General features: G+C 43.9%; 1 protein-coding gene across 5 annotated transcripts in view; it reads left to right on the top strand.

Annotated features, from left to right (window-relative positions):
• The first annotated feature begins 811 nt into the window (after nt 1-811).
• SHTN1 (shootin 1) overlaps nt 812-20,068 on the top strand; it is a 100,226-nt gene continuing 80,969 nt past the window's right edge. For all 5 annotated transcript variants that reach the window (XM_042907630.1, XM_042907634.1, XM_042907632.1 and 2 more), the window contains exons 1-2: nt 812-1,080; nt 15,191-15,243. In XM_042907630.1, coding sequence (XP_042763564.1) covers nt 1,023-1,080; nt 15,191-15,243 — 111 coding nt within the window. In that variant the 5' untranslated portion in view covers nt 812-1,022. The remainder of the gene's footprint in view (nt 1,081-15,190; nt 15,244-20,068) is intronic.

The raw sequence follows: 20,068 nt of genomic DNA, 5'->3' as shown, positions 1-20,068 counted from the left end.
GAAATGTGACAGGCCTGCCACACCCCTTCTGGCCAAGGTCTAAGCCAGAGCCGGGTTTAAACAGTGCAGAGGACAGTGACGTGGGACAAATGCCAGGCTTCACTCTGCCAGCTCTGTGTGGCCTCCGCCATTCTGACCGCAGTGTCAGCGTCCTTAAGCGCAAGGTCCTGCCACCGCAGAGCAGATGCTCCGCGAGGCCTCGCGATCCACGTGCTGCAGGGCCCACGTTCTGACCACTTCCCAAACCCCCGAGCAGCTGGAGGAAGCCGCTTGGGCCGTGGTCACCGTCAAGTGACTACTACGTCCTCTACTCCGGAGGCGTTCCCTTACCGGGCCGGTTTCAGTCCCTGACTGTTTTTCAAGGTGCAAAACGTGCACACTGAGCTTGCCCCTGCGGGCACCCGATTTCCCACACCGCCCCCAGACTCTACTGGATGAGAACGGAGTTGAAGCCTGGGTTGTTTTAGTGCCCACCACATCCCGCTCTCCCTCGGTGGCTCGCGGGGGACGGCCAGCGGTAGCGTTCAAAGTGCTGTCTCCAGGGACGCCGCAGCCCCAAGGCCGGTTTGTCCCCCTGCCGTGTCCGGGGGATTGGGGCTGGAGGAGGGGTGCAGGAGCGAGCCGCAGGGCACACCCGCGGGTCCCACGCCCCGCCGACTGCGCATCCTGCGGCGCCGACCTCCGCGGGGGGGAAGGCGAGGCGCAGCGGCCGCCGAAGGCTTGGCACCGGCTGGGGTTCCGGGCGGCCGCCGCTCCCTCCGCCGCCCCACCTCTTGCCCGGCCCTCCCCGCCCCGCCCCGCCCCACCGCCCGCCCGCAGGTGCAACCGCGGCGGCCGCCGAGTAGGTGCGTGGGGATGATCTCACTCGCGCGCTCGGCGCCAGGAGGAGGAGGAGCGGGAGCAGACCCAACTTCCGGGTAGTGCAGCCGCACGCCACCGGCATCTTGCTTTTCCTCCCCCTCCCCCCCGCTGCACCCCTCGCCTCTCCCTCCTTTCCTTTATTCTCGGCCCCACCTGCCAAAATGAACAGCTCGGACGAGGAGAAGCAGCTGCAGCTCATCACCAGCCTGAAGGAACAAGGTAGGCGGGCGCGCGGCCGCCAGGTGCGGGCAGCCGCGGCCCGTGGGCGGGGACGGCTCCCGGGCGCCGGGTCGCGGCTGCGGCAGGCCGGGTGGGCGGTGTCGCGGCTGCCGCGCTCACCCCGTAGCCCCATCACCCGTGCGGGAGTGTCCTCCGCGTCCCGCGCGCCTAAGGAGAGCCCGAGGCCGAGGGTCAAGAGCGCGTGTCGGGCCCGGCGGTGCGGGCAGCGCTCCCCGGCCCTCTGGGGTCGGGGGAAGGGGCCGAGATTTGGGGCGGACGCGGCACCACCTCCCTCACACGCGGGAGAAGCGGGTGGGCCGGACGTCTCGGGAGGAGGCGGTTTGGGCAGCTCCGCGGGCCCCGCTCCCCAGCCTCGGCCCCACCCTTGCACATTGGCGCTGGGAGGCCTGCCGCGCTGCCGCTACGCAGCCTTCCCTGCTTTTCAGCCCCCTTCGGGCTAGTTCCTCTTTCCTTCCCCAGCCACAATTCCAGGCCCCGATGCGTTTGACCACTTACCATTTTTAGCAGTTTATTAGTCAGTGAGCCAACACCCTGCCTGTGTTGGGCTTCCTGAATTCAGACTTGGCTCTGGTCAGGAGAGCCAGGCCCTGTGCATGCATTTCCACACTTCCCCTGGGGATTACCTCCTGGTAAAGAACTGTTCTAATCAATAATTTTCGCCTCTTACTGCACTTGGCCACAAAGCCAAATTAGCGATCAAGTGTGAGTTCAACACTCTTTACGTTTACAATTACTGTTATTATCCGGCTCGAAGGTGGCCCGAGAATGTGGGTCAAGAAAGCGAGGAACCGCACAGATTTAGGAAGTAAAAACGTGTAGGAACTTGTGCTTTTCTGAATCACTTGGTGACATGGCCACATAGTGGAAGGGGGCCAGCTCTGGGGCTAATCCTGCTGTTCACTCTCAACTCTTTCATTTCTGTTGGCTCAACTTGACAAGGCTCTTCCCTTCCATGGGTCTTGCGGTGATAATGCCTTACCTGACTAAAGGCATGGGCTAAACCAGATGATTTTATTGGGCTCTGCCCAGTTCTGTGCACCTGTTGCTCTTTGGAAACCACAGACATACCATTCTTAAGGGTGTGTGGACCCCTCTGGAATTCACACTCCTGGAAACAAATCTCAGCACGATTGTTTACCAATCCTGTGATCTTGGGGAAATTACTACCTCACTGAAATGGACAGAACCCATTTCCTTTGTTGTATCTAGCCTCTAGAAACCGTTGGATAAATGTTAATGGCCTTTCCCAGTACCTTCGACTCCCATCCTAAATTAGCCTTAGTTCATAAAGTCACAAGCTTTGGTGAATCCAGTGGGTGGGTGAAATGCCCTTATCTGACATTTCTCAAGTGGCTTAGTTGAGGGGCTGGATTCTGTTAGTATTTTATTTCTAATAGCGCTCTTCCCCCAGTAACATAGTACTTGGTATTCTAGACAGTTGGAGCTTTCATCATTGGTAATATCTGTCGGTTGGACATCAGAGCTCTTGATGGATGGTTGGTTTTCAAATAATGATGCAATAAAAAAACTTCACTCCTTTTTATTCTGAGTATAATTTCAAGGGTAGATTAACAATGTGGAAAATCCACAAGTTGTTTATATTTGATTTGGGAGTACATTCTCTATCTCTGTGTTGGATTTGAGAGCCGAGAAAAAGGGAGGATTCTGAAGTTTTTGGCTCTTTCTCAGATATTGGAAAACAAATCTATGGTTTGGTATTTTTAGAGGATGTGTTTCCTTGATGATGGGCGTATCAAAGGCAGAACAGTTAGGCTTTGGAATTTGTGTGTCTTAAAAGGTGCACTTTTTTTTTTTTTAGGATTGAGTCTGGTTACATGGGTGTTGGGATTTTTTTCAGCCCATCTCAACACCAGAGCATTTATTTGTCATAGGATCATAGACTGTGATAACAAAGGATTTATTTCAAGGGCATTTAACTGCTGTTTGACCCATGGAATTAATTGGGAAGATGGGAGTTTGAGGTAGATGAACAGGCAACTAGGTGTTTGGGCTCTTGCCCCTAAGATCATTAATCTTGTAAGCTGATGGTATGTGTGATTTATTTTTGAAAATAGACAATATATTTTTAATCCCTGTTGACGTGGTGAATAATTCCACTACTCCTATTTAATGCGGACAAGAAAAACCATTACTGATGAACATTCTAGTTTCCTTTTTCAACCCTGTGTAAACATATTCATGTATTCCTTTAACAAATACTTACCAAGTACCTACCATGAATGAGGCCCAAGTGGGAGGCCCTCGGGGTAGATAGTGAACCAAACAGACAGTCCTTGCTCTCCACCAGGTTTACTGTCTAGTAGACAGTTATGAATCAAATAACCACACAGATGTGTGCAATTACACATTGTTTTTATAGGATAGATTCTTAGAAATGGAATTGTTGGATCAGAGGGCAAGTAAAGTTTTTGTTTTTTAATGTTTATTTATTTTTGAGAGCGAGGGAGACAGATTGTGAGTGGGGGAGGGGCAAGAGAGAGAGGGACCCACAGAATGTGAAGCAGGCTCCAGGCCCTGAGCTGTCAGCACAGAGCCCGATGCGGGGCTCGAACCCACGAGCTGTGAGATCGTGACCTGAGCCAAAGTCGGATGCTCAACTAACTGAGCCACCCAGGGGCCCCGTGGTAGACATAGAGTTTTGCTGGGCGTCATCAAGGTGCCCCCAAAAACGGTTGTACCAGTTCACCTGGCCCCCCCGGCAGTGTCCATTTCCCCCCCCACACTTGTCACCGTTGACCAACCTCGGTCTTTACTAATTGTGACAGTCTGATGAGTTTCTTCATTTTCGCCAGTCTGATGAGTTTCTTCATTTTCGCCAGTCTGATGAACAAACATGGCACCGTTAGAAAAATTAAGTGAGGTTCTTAGTGAGGTTTGCAATCTTTTTACAAGGTTATTGGCTTCCTCATCTCATTTCTTCGTTAGTGAATTTTTAGTCAAAAATTTGAACCCGTTCCTCGGGAGTATGTTCAGAAAGAAGATTCCTATCTACTCTGAATGGCAGAACTGACCCAGCCTTCCCTAATGTGAAGCCTGCGGTGGTGTGGTGAATAAGGTTGCTTTTGACAAAAGTTGTGAAATGTAATGACGGAGTCTGTCATAATACGAACAATCTCTAATTTATACTTACCATTCCCTCGGCTCTATGTCTTATAAATCACACCCACTTCTGAATTACTTCAAAACATTGTATGTTCCCTTCTAGTGAATGGTATAATTAGCTATATTATGTCTTTCTAGAAAGTTATATTATGTCCCTTGAAAAAAATTAGCCAGTGTGTGATTGCTTATGTTCAAGCAGATGTTGAGGTAATGAGGTAATTCTCTTTTTGTCCTTTCTGGAGCTTTATTTTATTGGACTGATTGACATCTTTAATGCACTGACAAATGGCAACTTGGGATACTATTTCCGATGCATATTTCTTAGCTACTAAAGTGGACATTTCCCTTACAAAACATCGTACGATTTGCTCTCCCTCCAGAATTCTGCTGGGAAATGATCGACTTAGCTCAGCATTTGTTTAAGGTACATGATTTCCTCCGTAATTTATTCATCCCATGCGCATTGAATATTCATAGCCAGGCACTGTGCTAGGCATCAGAGTTGGAGAGATGAATAAAACCTTGTCCCTGCTGGTGAGGAGTTCCTAGCCTCGAGATGGTGGTAGGCATGTGAATTCCAGGAAGAGTGTCTAGTTGGCAGAGGTTGGGTCACGGGTTTAAGTCCTTTGGGCAGGTCAGGGCAGGGCACCTTGATTGGCAGCCCCCACAAAGGCCAGTGGATTGGAGTGGTTGTCGAAACAAGAATGGTGTACCACTACCAGAAAGGGGGGCGGGTTGCAAGTTGGGCAGACACAACAGACATCCACTACACTGGTCAGGGTAGTAATGCCATGTCATTTGGAACCTGGCGAGGAAGTTTTGAAGGGTGTGATCATACCCAACAGTTAATGATGTTACGATGTGAGACCACAACCACGCCAAGCAGACTGAAAACACTATCGGAAAGTAAGATAATGGGCTTTAAAGCAAGGTAACATTTCATCTTTAGAGTTAGCTATCATTTTCTCCAAGACTATAGTGATAGTGCTTAAGGTTCCGATGGGAATTTAGCCAGGCTTAGTCTTAGAGCTGAGTTAGTCATTAAAGAGGCTCCCAGCGTTGCCTTGACTTCTAGGCCACAAAGTAGCTAGAGCATTATTTCGACAAAAGGGGCCCAAAGGATTGCCTACTGCCGTGACTGTATCAGTCAGGAAAAGCTGAAGCATTGTCGGTCTTGGATACACACAAAGTCAGTCAGTAGAAAGCAGTTTGGGATTAAACGGTTGCCATGGTACCAAGTGCAAACTTGGCTTCACGTCACTATTTTTACAAGTGTGGTCCGGGGGGCCACCGGTCTCTGAATAATGGGGGTACGTATGCACTTTCTTACTTATTGATGAAAAGAGGCCTGGTAAATTTATTTTTCTTCATCTGGGTATGTTTTTTGTAAAATCGACACTTAGGATGTTTTGCTTTCACAACAAAATACAACCTAGATTGAGAAAAGTGCACGAAATAGGAATGAGCATCTCAATGAGTTATTGGAAAAAAAAAAAAAGTGCTTCTAACAACACTTAAATCAGAACATTTCCAGAAACCCCTTCATCACCTCCCAGTCCTTCTCACCTGCCTTTCCCCGATGCTATTTGTGTCTCCAAAGGTAAGTTCTGCCAGTCTCTGAAGATTAGCTAAATGGAATCATACAGGATGCATTATTTGCTGTGTCTTCTTTCGCTCATTACGTGTGGGATTTATCAGCATTGTGTATGGTTGTAGTTCATTTATTTGCATTGCTGAATAGTATTCCACTGTATGAATGCACCCAAAAAAAGTTTTTAAGCGAACATACTGTGGATCCGAGGTCAGCGGACTTCTTGTGTAAATGGCCAGATAGTAAGTATTTTAGACTTTGGGGGACATTCGGCGTTGGCTGTAAACCCTAAAAATGCAGTTTCCTCCTAAAGTTTGTGAACTACCATCTCAGGGGCACCAAATGGGCAACCCTCCATGAGATGGACGCTCATCACGGGCTGAACAATTACGTCTTGCAGTCAGAATTTCATCATTCACGTAAGATGTCTGCTGGGTCGTTCAATCTTACTTTTGCTTTAAATTGAATTAAAAATAAACATCTGCTTATTTAGGAAAAAATAAGCATATAGCATGAAAAGTGCAATGAACTCTTCCCTCTGATTCATTGTTTCTTAATCTTTATTTCATTCTACTCTCCTAAGGAGTCTTTTTAGACATTTTCCCCCCAACTGTTCTTCTCCCCATGAAATTTTAATACCGTGGATATACTGTACATCTTTTTTTAAATTTTTCTTAATCTTTATTTATTTTGGGGAGAGAGAGTGTGAGCAGGGGAGGAGCAGAGAGAGAGGGAGACACAGAATCCAAAGCAGACCCCAGGCTCCGAGCTGTCAGCACAGAGCCCGACGTGGGGCTTGAACTCACAGACTGCGAGATCATGACCTGAGCCGAAGTCAGACGCTCAACTGACTGAGCCACCCAGGCGCCCCATACTGTACATCATTTAATGTGCTGTGATCCTTTGGAGGCCGCAGACCACTGTGATACCTAACATTGTGTTCCTCTTTGAGGGCAGTGCCGTCCCATTGGTCACACACGCTCTCACCCCCTTCCCATTCCTCAGAGTTACTGTTAACTTTTTGTTGTGTTTCCTCTCAAAAACTGTGTGCGTGAACACACATATGTAGTTAATCACTTAATATGTATTATGGAATTCCTATCAGTACATATAGAATTGAATCTTTAAAAATTGATTTGGATAGTGTTGCACTCTCCAGATTTCCCCCTATAATGTCCTCTCGATGGACATCTCTGTGTTTCTGTGTCTTTGCTATTAAAAATAATGCTTTGGGCAATAGATACTAGACATCAGGATGGATTCATGTTTTGCTCAATCTAGATATAGATGATTACATATGGAAATATTTATAGATAAGTGTATAAAACTGTCACAGCCAAGAGGTGTCTAAGGAGACATGACAACTAAACGTAACAGGGTACCTGAATGGAATCCTGGAAGAAAAACAGAACATTAGGTAAAAACTAAGGAAATATAGTTGAAGTATGGACTTTCCTTCATAATGTGTCAGTATTGGTCCGTTGGCGGTAATCAATGTGCAATACTAATGTAAGATGTTAATAATAGGAGAAACTGGGTGTGGGGCATATGGGAGCTCTCTGTACTCTCTTTACGATTTTGTTGTAAATCTAAAGTTTACAAAATTAACGTTTATTAAAATAAAGATGCTGCTTACATCCTCGTACACCTGTATCTATAAGTACAGCTGTGGGAAAAATTTTCAAAAGTGGATCCCAAAAAGTAGGTATATTTTAAACTTTGTTGTCCTGTAGATTTTATTCTGTTATACAACAACGTTTGGCTTTAAAATCCAGGAGGAACATGGCTTTCATTCTTGTCTGCTTACCGTGCTGAATATTAAATATTTTAAGTATTAAAGCATGAGTTCTGGAATTTTTATATGGCACAACAAACATTAATATATTAGGATCCTTTCAGTTCTATCTCGAATCCTGTATGGCACAAATCAGAGTATGATTGTGATATATATATATATACACACACACACACATATATATATATACACATATATATAGGCGGTATGTATACACACACACGTATATATATTAGGTTTACAGAAAACCTTAGCAGAAAGTACAGAGAATTTCCACATAGCCCCCACCTTCCCTCACCCCCAGTTTTCTCTGTTACTATCATTTTGAGTTAGTGTGGTGCATTTCTTAGAATTGATGAGCTGTGTTGACCCGGTATTATTCACTGGAGTCCATAGTTTATATGGGGGTTAATTCTTTATGTTATATGTCCTATGGGTTTGGACAGATGTATGACATATACCCACCATCACGTTATCGTACAGAAGTATCACTCCTCCAAATATTTCCTCTGGTCTACTTGTTCATCACTCCCTCCTTACCCCTGAACTCTTGGCAGAGCTCCTGATCTTTTTACTGGCTTCATAGTTTTGCTTTCCTCAGAATGTCATAGAGCTGGAATCATATAGTCCATGGCCTTTTTATATTGACTTCTTTCACTGGGCAATATGCACGTATAGTGGTTCCCCTGTGTCTTTTTGTGACTTGATATTTCTTTTTATCACCAAATAATACTTGTATGGGTGTACCATAGTTTGTTTATCCATTCACCTGTGGGTAAACATGGTCGTTGCTTCCAGGGTTTGGCACTTAGGAACAACTCTGCTCTAAATATTCACGGGGTAGGGTACGGGGGAGGGGAAGCCTCCGATGGTCCTGTGATAAGGTCTCAGGGTCTCGGTGCGCCTGTCCCCTTGGGCTGCGACTTTCACTTGTGCTTCTCAGTTTTGTTTTTTTCTCCTTAGGTAAGACAGGCATGCCAGAGGGGGCTGGAGTTGGCTCTTATCTTCCTCCAAGCCTCTTAGGCTCTGATGAAATGATTTTTCCTAAGGGCAGGCCTTGCTAAGGCTCTGGGCACATTTCAACATGGCGCCTTCTCCCTTCCCCCGCCTAAAGTAGTAGGGAAATTTCCTCTGATGTTTACTGTGAGGACTTGGTAGCCCTCCTGGGTGTAAAACTCACAAAAGGTTGGGGCCCTCCTAAGAGTGGCCTACCCGCTGGAGTTTTTAGCTCTCAAACTTGTGAGAAGTGAGCCTTCAGCAATTTGCCAATGACTGCTTAGGTTTTCCTGTCTTGGCATTGTTTGGTGATGAGGTTCTGAACCTCAGCTTCTGCTCCCATAAGTTGTGATTGTCTGTATCTTGCCCATCTCTCTAATTTTTGGAATAGCAGTTTGCCCTGTGATCTCCGTTCTCTGATGGACCTAAGAAGAGTCGTTGACTTTTGGTGTGTTGAGGTTTTCTGTTGTTGGGAGGACAGGAGTATTGACATCAAAGCTCCGTGCCAGACTGGAGACCAGACTTATGCATGTATTTTAAACATACTCAGTTTCCTCTCTTTCTCTTGGTTAATTTGAAGTCATTACTATAGTTCGTTGAGAGTACTTCTTAAGCATCATTAATTCGTTAACACTGAACCGTGTGTTCTGCCAAGTAATGCATACATTTCAGGTTTGCCATGATTTCTTTTCAGATGTGAAATCTGTCATCTTTGTTTTTTGATCAGGTTTTCCAGCAGTGTTTTCTCCAACTGTTCTAATGCTTTAATTAACAAGGGAGGTATAAATGACTTCTCTTTCTACTCTGGCTCTAGGAGAGGACCCATTGGCATGTGTGCAGGAGGGAATAATGTCCTAATTGAACATTATCTCTTATGACTCATGTCCTCGTTCCCCATTAGTAAGAGGTGTTTCAAGGCTCCATGAGTCTCAGAGATGCAGACTTAATGGATGAGAATCTCCATTAAAAGATCTTATGAGGCAGTGTCTTTCTGGGTATATTTGATGGCTATTTAAAGCTTCACTTTTATTAAGTATCTTGTTGTAACATGTGATGTAAGAGACCCTTTTAATATGGGGAGGGTAGTGTGTGCTTTTTCACAAGTTGTTCATGTGAAGAACTAGATCCATTCTTCCTTCTTCCTTAATTTAACACACATTTATCAAGTGCCTGCTGTATGTCAGGCATTGTGCTGAATGTGGGCATCTGTATGCATAAGACACAGTCCTCACCCTAGAGGATTATTTCTGGTCTAGTGTTTTAACACATCGCACACAGTAATGCTCAGTAATGATTTTTACATGAACGACTTTGGAAATCAGTAGACTGGTCCTGCCGCCAATATTTCTTACTGCAGGATTTGACTTCTCTGTGCATTTGTATCTTCGTTTTTATTTGTTTTTATTTTTTTAAGTTTATTTATTGAGAGAGAGAGAGAGAGAGAGAGAGAGAGAGAGAGAGAGAGGATCGCAAGCAAGCTCCATGCTGGAACTCATGAACAGTGAGATCATGACCTGAGCCTAAATCAATTGTCAAATGTTTAACCAGCTGAGCCATCCAGGTGCCCAGTGTATCTTCATTTTTAAAATGGGGACGTTAGGGGCACCTGGATGGCTCAGTTGGTTAAGTGTCTGACTTTGGCTTGGGTCACGATCTTGCAGTTTCGTGACTTTGAGCCCCGCATTGGGCTCTCTGCTGTCAGCACAGAGCCTGCTTTGGATCTGCTGACTCCCTCTGTCTCTCTTTGCCCTTCCCCCGCTCACGTGCGTGCTCTCTCTCTCTCTCTCTCTCTCTCAAATAAGTAAACATTTAAAAAAGATGGGGATGTTGGTATTTGGCTTAATTGCTCCACATCCCAGACTTCTATGAACCAGCCTTTCAGTCAACATAGGTACCAACTCTGCTTCATATTCTGTTGGGTGTGAGGTCTATAGCAATGAATCGAATGGGAGAGAAGACAAGAAAACAGGCTTATGTTCAGATAATTTATAACGTTATACATAGATGCTCTAGTAGAGATACATGAACAGTGTGTTCTGGTAGTATATTATAAATACACATGTTGATTTTTTGTCTTAGGTATGTGGGGAGAGTTTCTTACAGGAAATGACAGTTGAATTGCATTGTCAAGGAGCACATAGGGAAGATAAGGAGGAGAAGACCTTGCAGGCAAAGGAAACCTGTTTATAAAGGCACCTGGGTATGAAAGGTCTTAGAGGGGTCAGGGAGGCATTGGGACTTGGGGTGTGATGGATTGAGTGGTGGTCTCTAAGACTGAATGGCACGAGTGGGAATTGATGTCCCAGGTTGTAAAGCTAATGTCATTGGGTGCTTTTAAACCCAAGAATGATGTAAACCAGGTTGCTCTGTTACTATGCTAACTATCTACTTTGTGAAGAATGAACTTGGGATAGAGGAAAGCTAGAGGGTTTTACCATTATTGAGGACTAGAATCAGGGGAGAGATACTTTAGAGGAAGGACAGATTGGAGAGACTTTTTAGGCGATGGGAGCATTTTGATGATCTGTTGGAAGGTGGAAGAATGAGAGGAATCAAGGATGATTCTGAGGTACCAGCTTGAAGACCAGGTACATGATCCCATCTAGGACATCATGCATACAGGAAGGAGGAAGTTTTGGTGAAAAGGGAGTTTGATGAGTTCACTTTCTAACATACAGAGTGTGAGGTGCTTATAGGGTATCTGGACAGAGATGCCCAGAATAATACTGTCTAGTAGAACTTCCTGCTGGGATGGAAATGTTCTGTGCCTCCTGTCCAGTGTGATAGCCACTGGCCACGTGTAACTGTTGAGCACTTGAAATACCGCTAGTGTAACTGAAGGACTGAACTTTAAGTTTTATTTGATTTTAATTAACTTACATGTAAGCAGCCACATATAGCTAGTGACTCCGTATTTGACACTACAGGCCTAGAAGGTATTGGTTGGAAGGACTATTCTGGTGCTTATACCTGAGATGGGGTGATTAATCTGCCTGGAACTGAGAGGTTTCCAGGGACACAGGGCTCTTCAGTCTAAAGTGGGAAAGTCCCAGGCAAACCATGATTGTTATCCATCCTAGCCAGAGGTGTTATTGGCCTGTAGTTATGAACTTTAAGTGTCATGCCTCTGAAACAGCTAAGTCTTTTCATCAGCTTTCTGGGCTGGCTATATCATGATTTGCAGCTTGGAGAGAAAACTCCCTTTCTTGGTATTAGGGAGTTGGGAAATAGAAAACCAGCATGATTCTTGAAACACGTGCTCTGCCTGAGATTCTCCTTGTTTTCTCCACATCCCCCTTTTTCTTCCATTCTGTACTCTTATGTAACGATTCCCCTCCCTGGCTGCACATTAGAATCACCTGGGGTGCTCACTTTCTAAAACAAATATGGTGCCCAAGGTCCACCCTAAACTAGTTAAATTAGAATCTTGGGTTGGGGTGGGCAGAGAGGGGGCTAGGCATCTGTATGATTTAAAAGCTCCACAGGTGATCCTAATGTGCAGCCAGGATTGAAAAGTGCAGCTCCCAGACGTGCTTCCGCCACTTTGCCAACTTCCCTTTTTTTTTTATAACTACAACACAGTACCATTGATTGTTATTTCCCTTTCTCCTCCTTTTATTTGGTGGAGGGTGGGGGTTGCAGGATTTGATATACTTTGCTGTATCCCTAAGAATAACCATGGCTAACATGTAATGAACACATAATATACCTAAGGTACTCTTACATCTTACGCTGACTCCTAATCACAACACTATAAGAAAGATGTATGATAATTGTTCTCATTCTTCAGATGAGGAATCTGAGATTCAGAGAGAGTCACCAAATAGACCAGTGTCCCTTGGCTGCACTTTTTAATTACTGTTATATGACCTAATAGTACAGTGAAAGAAACTGTACCTGTAAACCCAAGAGATGAAGTCTTCCTAAGCTGTGGATGTCTTTCAGATGGCAGAGCATTGGTCAAGTTAATATCTACTTTTGTACTGGGTTACTTCAAGCTTTGGAGGATCTGTATCATCAAATCACTTGAGCTGTGTGACTCACTTCAAAAATTCCCAGTGAGCCGGTTCTGAAACAAAGAGAAGGCTTTCTCTGTGACCCTTTAGCATTGCCAGAGACGAAGTAGCTGAATAATATAGGTCACTTCAATTTTTGCCAGTTTCGCTGAGGTTAGGGTTGGTTACATGTGTATTCGCTATGGGGTTTGTGTGTGTATGTATGTAAATCTTATTTAGGGCAGTGAGCTTGGTTTTTTATCTTCAAAGAAATAAAAATATAAGTAAATGTTTTTCTCTGCATCCCCTATCCCCCAGGAGCCCCCTTCCCGTTGCCAAGTGGTTGAATTCTTCCTATACTTTTCCTCTGCATTCCCTCTACCTGGCTTTATTTTTGTAAGTTGCCCATGGTCACAAGAAAGCATATTTTCTTTGGTTTCCATTAAGTCATGATAGATGAAGGGTAGTTGGGAGTCTGTGGTGTTTCATCTGGATTCTATTGGTCAGAAAATGGAAGAGTAGTATCGGTATTTTTTAAAAGCTTCAAAGCTGTTATCTAATGTTTGAAATAGAAAAAAAATTCTTAATGTCAATATGAGATCATGGTTTTATAAGCCTTTTATTGTTTGTACGTCTGTAAAGTAGGTCATCAAGAAAAGAGTGGTAAATCAGTTTTGATTTTTCTACTTCGTCTGCAGATACTTTTAAATGTCAAGTAAACGAAAATCTCTCAGTAAAATATATTTAGTTTTTGAAAGAATATTAGATACAGTAATAAGATTTGGGACCACAACCATAGACTACCCAATGCATAAGTGCATATTTTTAGACTCTCTTAGTTTTGTTGCTTTCTGTTAAAAAAGGAGGGGGTCATTTTGTTGATTTTTCATAACTGAGGACAAATTTAGTTTATACCCATTGGTTGGGTTTTGTGTGGTAGAGGCTGAGGAGGAGCTGGTGTGCATAGGACTTCATTCTGTGGTCACTCCAGTCTTTTCTGTTGAAAATGAAATTCTTTATAAAAGGTCTGTTATCTTTACATGTATCTATTCGGCTATTTTATGGGCTAATTCTCAAGAATTGTTCTCGGCTTCAATAAAATGGTCCGTTAATTCTTATTTAGAGCGTCACAGAGTGCCGCTAAAACTTCTGGGCATTGGTGGTGTAATCCCATAAATATTTGTTCATTTGGTTGGGTGTTAAAGTTGTGGTCCTGTGATTGTCTTAGCTATTCTAAACCCTTTGGATCACTGATGGAGGATATACTTCACCATGTGAATTGTATGTTTTTTGAGGTGTTCTCTGCTCCAGTGGTTAGAATCCTACACTCCTGGATTTAATGACCAAATTATCTGGGATGTTCTTGAAGCCACTGATGTCTGATTATTTTTTTCTATCTTTGGGTTATTCATGGAAATAGGAAACTCTGTCCTTTAAAAAACAAACAGACAAACAAACAAACAAACAACTGACCTTTTTGTAGACACATCCCGATGAAAATGTTTTTAAAGTAAAAGTACAAAAATGCAATCTGGGCATGCCCTGGCTCTGTGGCGCCAGTCGGGGCGCTGGTCTGGGAACAGGTACCGGCTCTGTTAGGCCCACCTTGTACATTTCATTCCATCCTTAATCGTGGGTCATGCTCTTTCCTCCCATCATAAGCTGTGAACCTCGTATTCTCAACCGTGAGGATATCTAAGAATGGTGCTTTGGCCAGAAGGTGGATGTGGGGGTTCAGGCTACTTTATTTTCCTGGCAGTAGAGGATTTTCAATAATAGGCTGCTGTTTTCTCACATAGTTGGAAATATTTCCCAACCGTTCACATATTTTTCCAACGTAGTGAAATGAATCTGGCTGATATCTGGTCATGTCTTGCTAATCAGTGACCTTTGCAGTGCCTGAAAATAGTTGTTCTTAGTTTTATACTCATGGCATAAATCTTGTGCTTTGTGAATAAAGCAGATGTGTGACATTGAACTGAATGTGTAAGCCTACTTTATTTTCTGGAGGCTGATTTTAAAAAGAAACCTCTGATCACAGCCCCACAGACTAACAGTGCTGGAAGGAACTTCACGGAGGACCCACCTGTCTCCTCTCACAGGCCCAAATGCTGAGCATCAAAGAGAAGTGATTTGTCCTAGGTCACTTATGGCTCCTAGGTCTTTCTGTGACCTAGGGAGAGCCGAAAGTTGGCCTGGTGGGCTCACAGCTGCTGTGGTGTCTCTCTCTCTCTTTTTTTTTTTAAATATGAAATTGATTGTCAGATTGGTTTCCATACGACACCCAGTGCTCATGCCCACAGGTGCCCTCCTCAATGCCCATCACCCACTTTCCCCTCCCTCCCACCCCCCACCAACCCTCAGTTTGTTCTCAGTTTTTAAGAGTCTCTTATGGTTTGCCTCCCTCCCTCTCTGTAACTTTTTTCCCCCCTTCCCCTCCCCCATGGTCTTCAGAGACTCTTCTGCGGCCTCTTCTCTGCCCCACCCCCAACCTAGTACACAGACCACAGAGGTTAATTGGATCCAGGGTTTTCCTACAGTAAACTTCTGATAGTGTTATAATGCTGCTTTCCTTTTTTCTCCTTTTAGCCATAGGCGAATATGAAGACCTCCGAGCCGAGAACCAGAAAACAAAGGAGAAGGTTTGTACTCTACCCTTTCCTTTCTTCATGTGTAAAAGCCTAGACGGCATGGCGCATTGTTCTGCCACCAATTTCAGTTAAATGCGAATGAGAGGTTTTTTTTTTTCTTTTTTCTTTTCTCCTGCATGTGTGGTTCAAGCTAATATCAACTCCAGGCTCCAGATGGTAAAGACTAGCAGCATGCCACAGTGGGCGCTGCTCTGGGCGATTAAGTACACGGCTAAATGTGCCGCAAGGCACCAGGCCAAGCATCCCGGGCCCCCAAGAACTGTACTTTTTCCTGACAACCAGATTTGGGATCTAGTGATGGAATTGAAAGGGAGGCATTTATCTCTGGGGCTCAGACGCGGTAGATTCTGGAGGGAACTCCTTGGCATTAGTCATTGGTCGTTTAGCCCATCTTTCATAAACCTTTTTGATGCTTGTTTCCTCTCAGAATGTGAATAATATACCGGAAGTTGAAAATCACTCGCTAAGAAGATGGTAGTACCTGATGAATATTTTCAGGGGCTCTGGAGTTTTATTTTGAAACTTAAATAATTGAGTTCTACTTACCTTTATAAACTACTTACCTATATGTCTCCGCACAGGTCCATTTAAGATTTATGAATATTTATTTATATATCTTTTTTTCTCACCCTGTAAATTTAAGGAGGGGACAAAAGAGAGGCCTGCGTTAAAAAAAAAAAAAAGGAGAGTGCTGAATTAAAATGAAAAGTAGGAGAGGGCAGAACTGTCCATTATTATTATTATTTTTATTTTTTATTAAAAAATTTTTAAGTGTTTATTTTTGGGAGAGAGAGAGAGAGAGACAGACAGACAGACAGACACCGGGCACAAGCGGGGGAGGGGCAGAGAAAGAGGGAAACACAGAATCTGAAGCAGGCTCCAGGCTCTGAGCTGTCAGCACAGAGCCCAACGCAGGGCTCGAACTCACGAACTGCAAGATGATGATCTGAGCTGAAGTCGGACGCTTAACCAACTGAGCCACCCAGGCACCCCTGTTGTTTTTAGATAGAAACAAAATTTATGCTTAGAAATTACTTTGTTTGACAGAACGAATATTTCAAAACATGTCTGTGGTGGAAAATTCATAAAACATGTTGTTTGTGGTTATTGAAGAAGATGGTCATCATGGCTGTAAATCATGAGACCTTGTCTTTAACATTTGAGAATAAGATAAGTAATGAAAATTGGCAAATGTTTGTAAACTTGTGGCCTATTTGAGGGTATTTATTGGGTTCTTAATCGTATTTAAAATTTTCACACATATTAATTTGCTACCTGTATGACTGGTGGTATTAATAGTATGAACTCTAGTTCATATAAAAGCAGATTTTTAGATCATTATTTTTCACCTACTTTTAAGGCTCCTTTGCTCATTTGTAAATAAATCCTTGATGTTCTGTGACATCTTGAGTTTCTTCTCTTCCGTCAGGTGATTTAGGGAATGGTAGATGGGGGTGATGAAAATCTCTGTGACAGAAAGTGGTTGGTGCATGAATCTCTCATGTGGTAAGAAAGTTCCAGAAAAACAGTTCGACAAGATTCCTAATTCCAACACAATAACCACCCACACTCGCAGATGTCCTGAGGATGCCAACCGGTGGGGAGCTTGTGCTTACATTCTGGTTCCCTGAAGCCCCGTGATTTGGGGGTGGAGCCAGTGGCTGCTGCTTAGGCCACGTGGCTTGAGCATCTTTCCCCAAGAGACCCAACCATCTTCCAGCTGCGGGAGAAAGAGCCAAGAAGTTATCAGTCGAGTCTGTTTTATCAGTTGAGCCTCTTCTGTTGGCATTCCTGGCCCAGGAGGGGAAGAACAAGACACATTGGAAGGGTTCATTCAGGAGAACTCTTTGACTTAACCTAGAAGATCTGAGGAGAGAAAGCAAACAAGTGTCTTCATGGGACAGAGAAGGAACAATATAGAAGGAAATGAATAACATAAGAGGCAGAAGAATAAGTTTTTTTTCTTCTCCTCCTTTAATTGTTGCTTACATGTAGACCTAGCATTGCCCCCAAAATAGTAGATGTTCTATAAACATCTGTTGGTGGTGGAGGTGATGGTTATTTCACAGAGAGCCACCTTCTGTGGTGAGGCATCAAGTGAACCATCTGTTGCACAAGTGGAATTATAGGTAATATGCATTTGGTAAAAGAAGGATTATAAATTACTTTTGCCCTTTAACTATTTCTTTGTTTTTATTAAACAATTTTTTTCAATGTTTATTTTTGAGAGAGGGAGAGACAGAGAGAGAGAGAGAGAGAGAGAGAGAGAGAGAGGCAGTGTGTGAGTGGGGGAGGGGCAGAGAGAGAGGGAGACACAGAATCCGAAGCAGGCTCCAGGCTCTGAGCTGTCAGCACAGAGCCCGACGCGGGGCTCGAACCCACGAACTATGAGATCATGATCTGAGCCGGAGTCAGACGCTTAACTGACCGAGCCACCCAGACGCCCCCACCCATTAACTATTTCCATGTTTCTCTACACGCAGTGTGGCCCGATACTTTTGTAACATCTGTATGTATTACTGACCTTCTTCCGTTCTAATACTTTAAAAATAACTATTAACAGAAACAGGAAGAAAAAAATGGAAGCAGTATGGAACGCTGTGGTGGTGGGTAAAACAACACAGAGTGGTTTTAAGTTCATCGCGTTCTGTTCATCTTCTGTTAAAAGGCTAACAGGTTTATTATTGAAATTTTTTTTTCCAAAAAAGGGGGGCTGTATTACAAAGGAGGGAAGCATATAATAAAAGCCTTTTATGCAGCACAGAATGAGTAAAAGCAGCGTTAGTTCTGGCGGTGGTAAATGGAGAACACCATTTTCTCTGGCAAAGCACTTTCTTGTGCCTGCCTGAGTGAGCTTTGTCCCATCCCTATCCGCAAATACACATGGCCGTCCTTACCTAGCAGACCCAGAGCAGAGTTTAAAATTAGTCAAGGAGAGGAAATTAAAGTAAAACTCCTTTTGCCATATTTAATTTGACCCGGGGGAATTTTGCACAAGTGGAAGGGACCAAAAGAAACATTGCAAGTTGTTTCTCCCTTCTTCGTGTCCACCTCCAGTCTGTCTTTGTTGCTAGGTCACGAACCTTATCAATGAGAAGAGACAATGGGTGTGATTTTTTTGGGGTAAGATATTTTTATGCTCTGTTTGGAGTCTCCTCCAAGAGACGTCATGTCTCTTCAGAGCTGGCAGTTGCTTAAGCGGCTGTGTTTGTTGAGAAGCTACTATGGGCCATGAACACTCACTTGTCTTCCTCGTCCAATACTCCAGACAGCTCTGTGTCAGCTCCAGTGCAGAGAACAGACCCCGAGAGCTTGACAGAGTCTAGATTCCTATGTGGGTCTTCTGACCACAAATGTTCTTTCTGAAGCAGGTAAACTTACGGGAGCTGATTGACTTTCTCCACCAAGGTCTTGGTTTTATTTGTAGTTCTTTGTTGTTAGCTCATGAATTTTCCACAGCCAGTTATCAGACTCCATACTTTTCTGGATCGTTTATCTCGACCATCGATAGGTCTGTGTTTTTAAGTACAGTTTCAGTTTCTAAAAACTGAAAGTTAAATAGCGAGCGAATCGTAACGTCAGAAGACTCACGTGTGTGAGTGTGTGTGCATGTAGATTCTGGCACAGGTGTGCCAAGGGTAAGAGGAGAGACCTGGAGGGGTGGGCCGGTCTTTCGATGATCTTTTCCTTCGCAGGTGTCCTTATTTAAGAAAAATGGAATGTTGCTCATTTTGTGGGTTTTCTCATTGTGAGGATGGAATCAAAATCTGTTTGAGAGGGAAGACTTTTTGTTGAATGCCTTCTGAGTCCTGGAGTATATAAAGAAAAATGCACGAAGGTCCCACTCTCGAGTGAAACAACTCGAACGAGGGACACAGGAAGTGGACAAATAACTTGGATAAATTGTGCTGTGAGTGCCTGGGGCCTGGGGGTGGGATGGGAAAAGGACGAAAAGATAAGGATCCTCCCCTCATCCGTGTGACAAAAACTCTTACCAGCTCTTAATGCTTGGCTCACGTGTCCCTTATTTTTTTCAAAGGCTTCTCCAACTTTCTCCCAAGCAGAATTGTTGACTTCTTTATAACAAAATATCTGTGTGTATTTCTTATGTACTGATCGCATTTTCTCAACCAAAACTATTATCAGAATATTCTAGAGCGTACAAGTAAGCTGTATGGGGTTGGGTTAAAGTGTAAAAAGGGTCCCCAACGTGCCTTTATGGAAAGGGTGCTACTTTCTCTAATTTTTTGGCCTAGTTGCTAAACGACATTGCCAACAGTATGTTAAAGAGCAAGAAAGCCTGTCACGTGGAAGCCCACGACCCTTCCAAATCTGTTTTTTTGAGGTATGGACAAATAGAAGATGATGTATTGTGGGATCAGTCAAATAAAATGTGGTCGTTTGCTCGGGAAGCAGGCACCACATTAGTCATGCTTCTAATGCTTCCACAGTCGAAGGGCATTCTCCTTATGACTCATTCAGGATCTTTGTCATAATTGTTTGGGGTTTTTTCCTATATGGGGGGGGCGAAGCCTCACTGAGCTTTTAATGGAATAGCTTTCACATTTCTCAGGGTGGCGGGGGTGTGTGTGTGTGTGTGTGTGTGTGTGTGTGTGTAAAAAGAAGGAAATCTGTATAATAGAAGAATGTCTGCCTTTAAACAGTAAGTATTTATATTTAATATTGTGTCTTGAGATTGAGTTTTGAAATGAATAAATGTTTAAGTGGCTGATTAGAAGCCGTTTGGATGAGCTACTGTCACAGTACATCAGGCGGCTCTGTCAGCTTGCCAGGAACAATGAATGAAAGGGAATGA

This window comes from Panthera leo, chromosome D2, assembly GCF_018350215.1.
Source record: "Panthera leo isolate Ple1 chromosome D2, P.leo_Ple1_pat1.1, whole genome shotgun sequence".
Taxonomy (NCBI): Eukaryota; Metazoa; Chordata; class Mammalia; order Carnivora; family Felidae; genus Panthera; species Panthera leo.
This window is presented reverse-complemented; position numbering and strand designations above follow the sequence as displayed.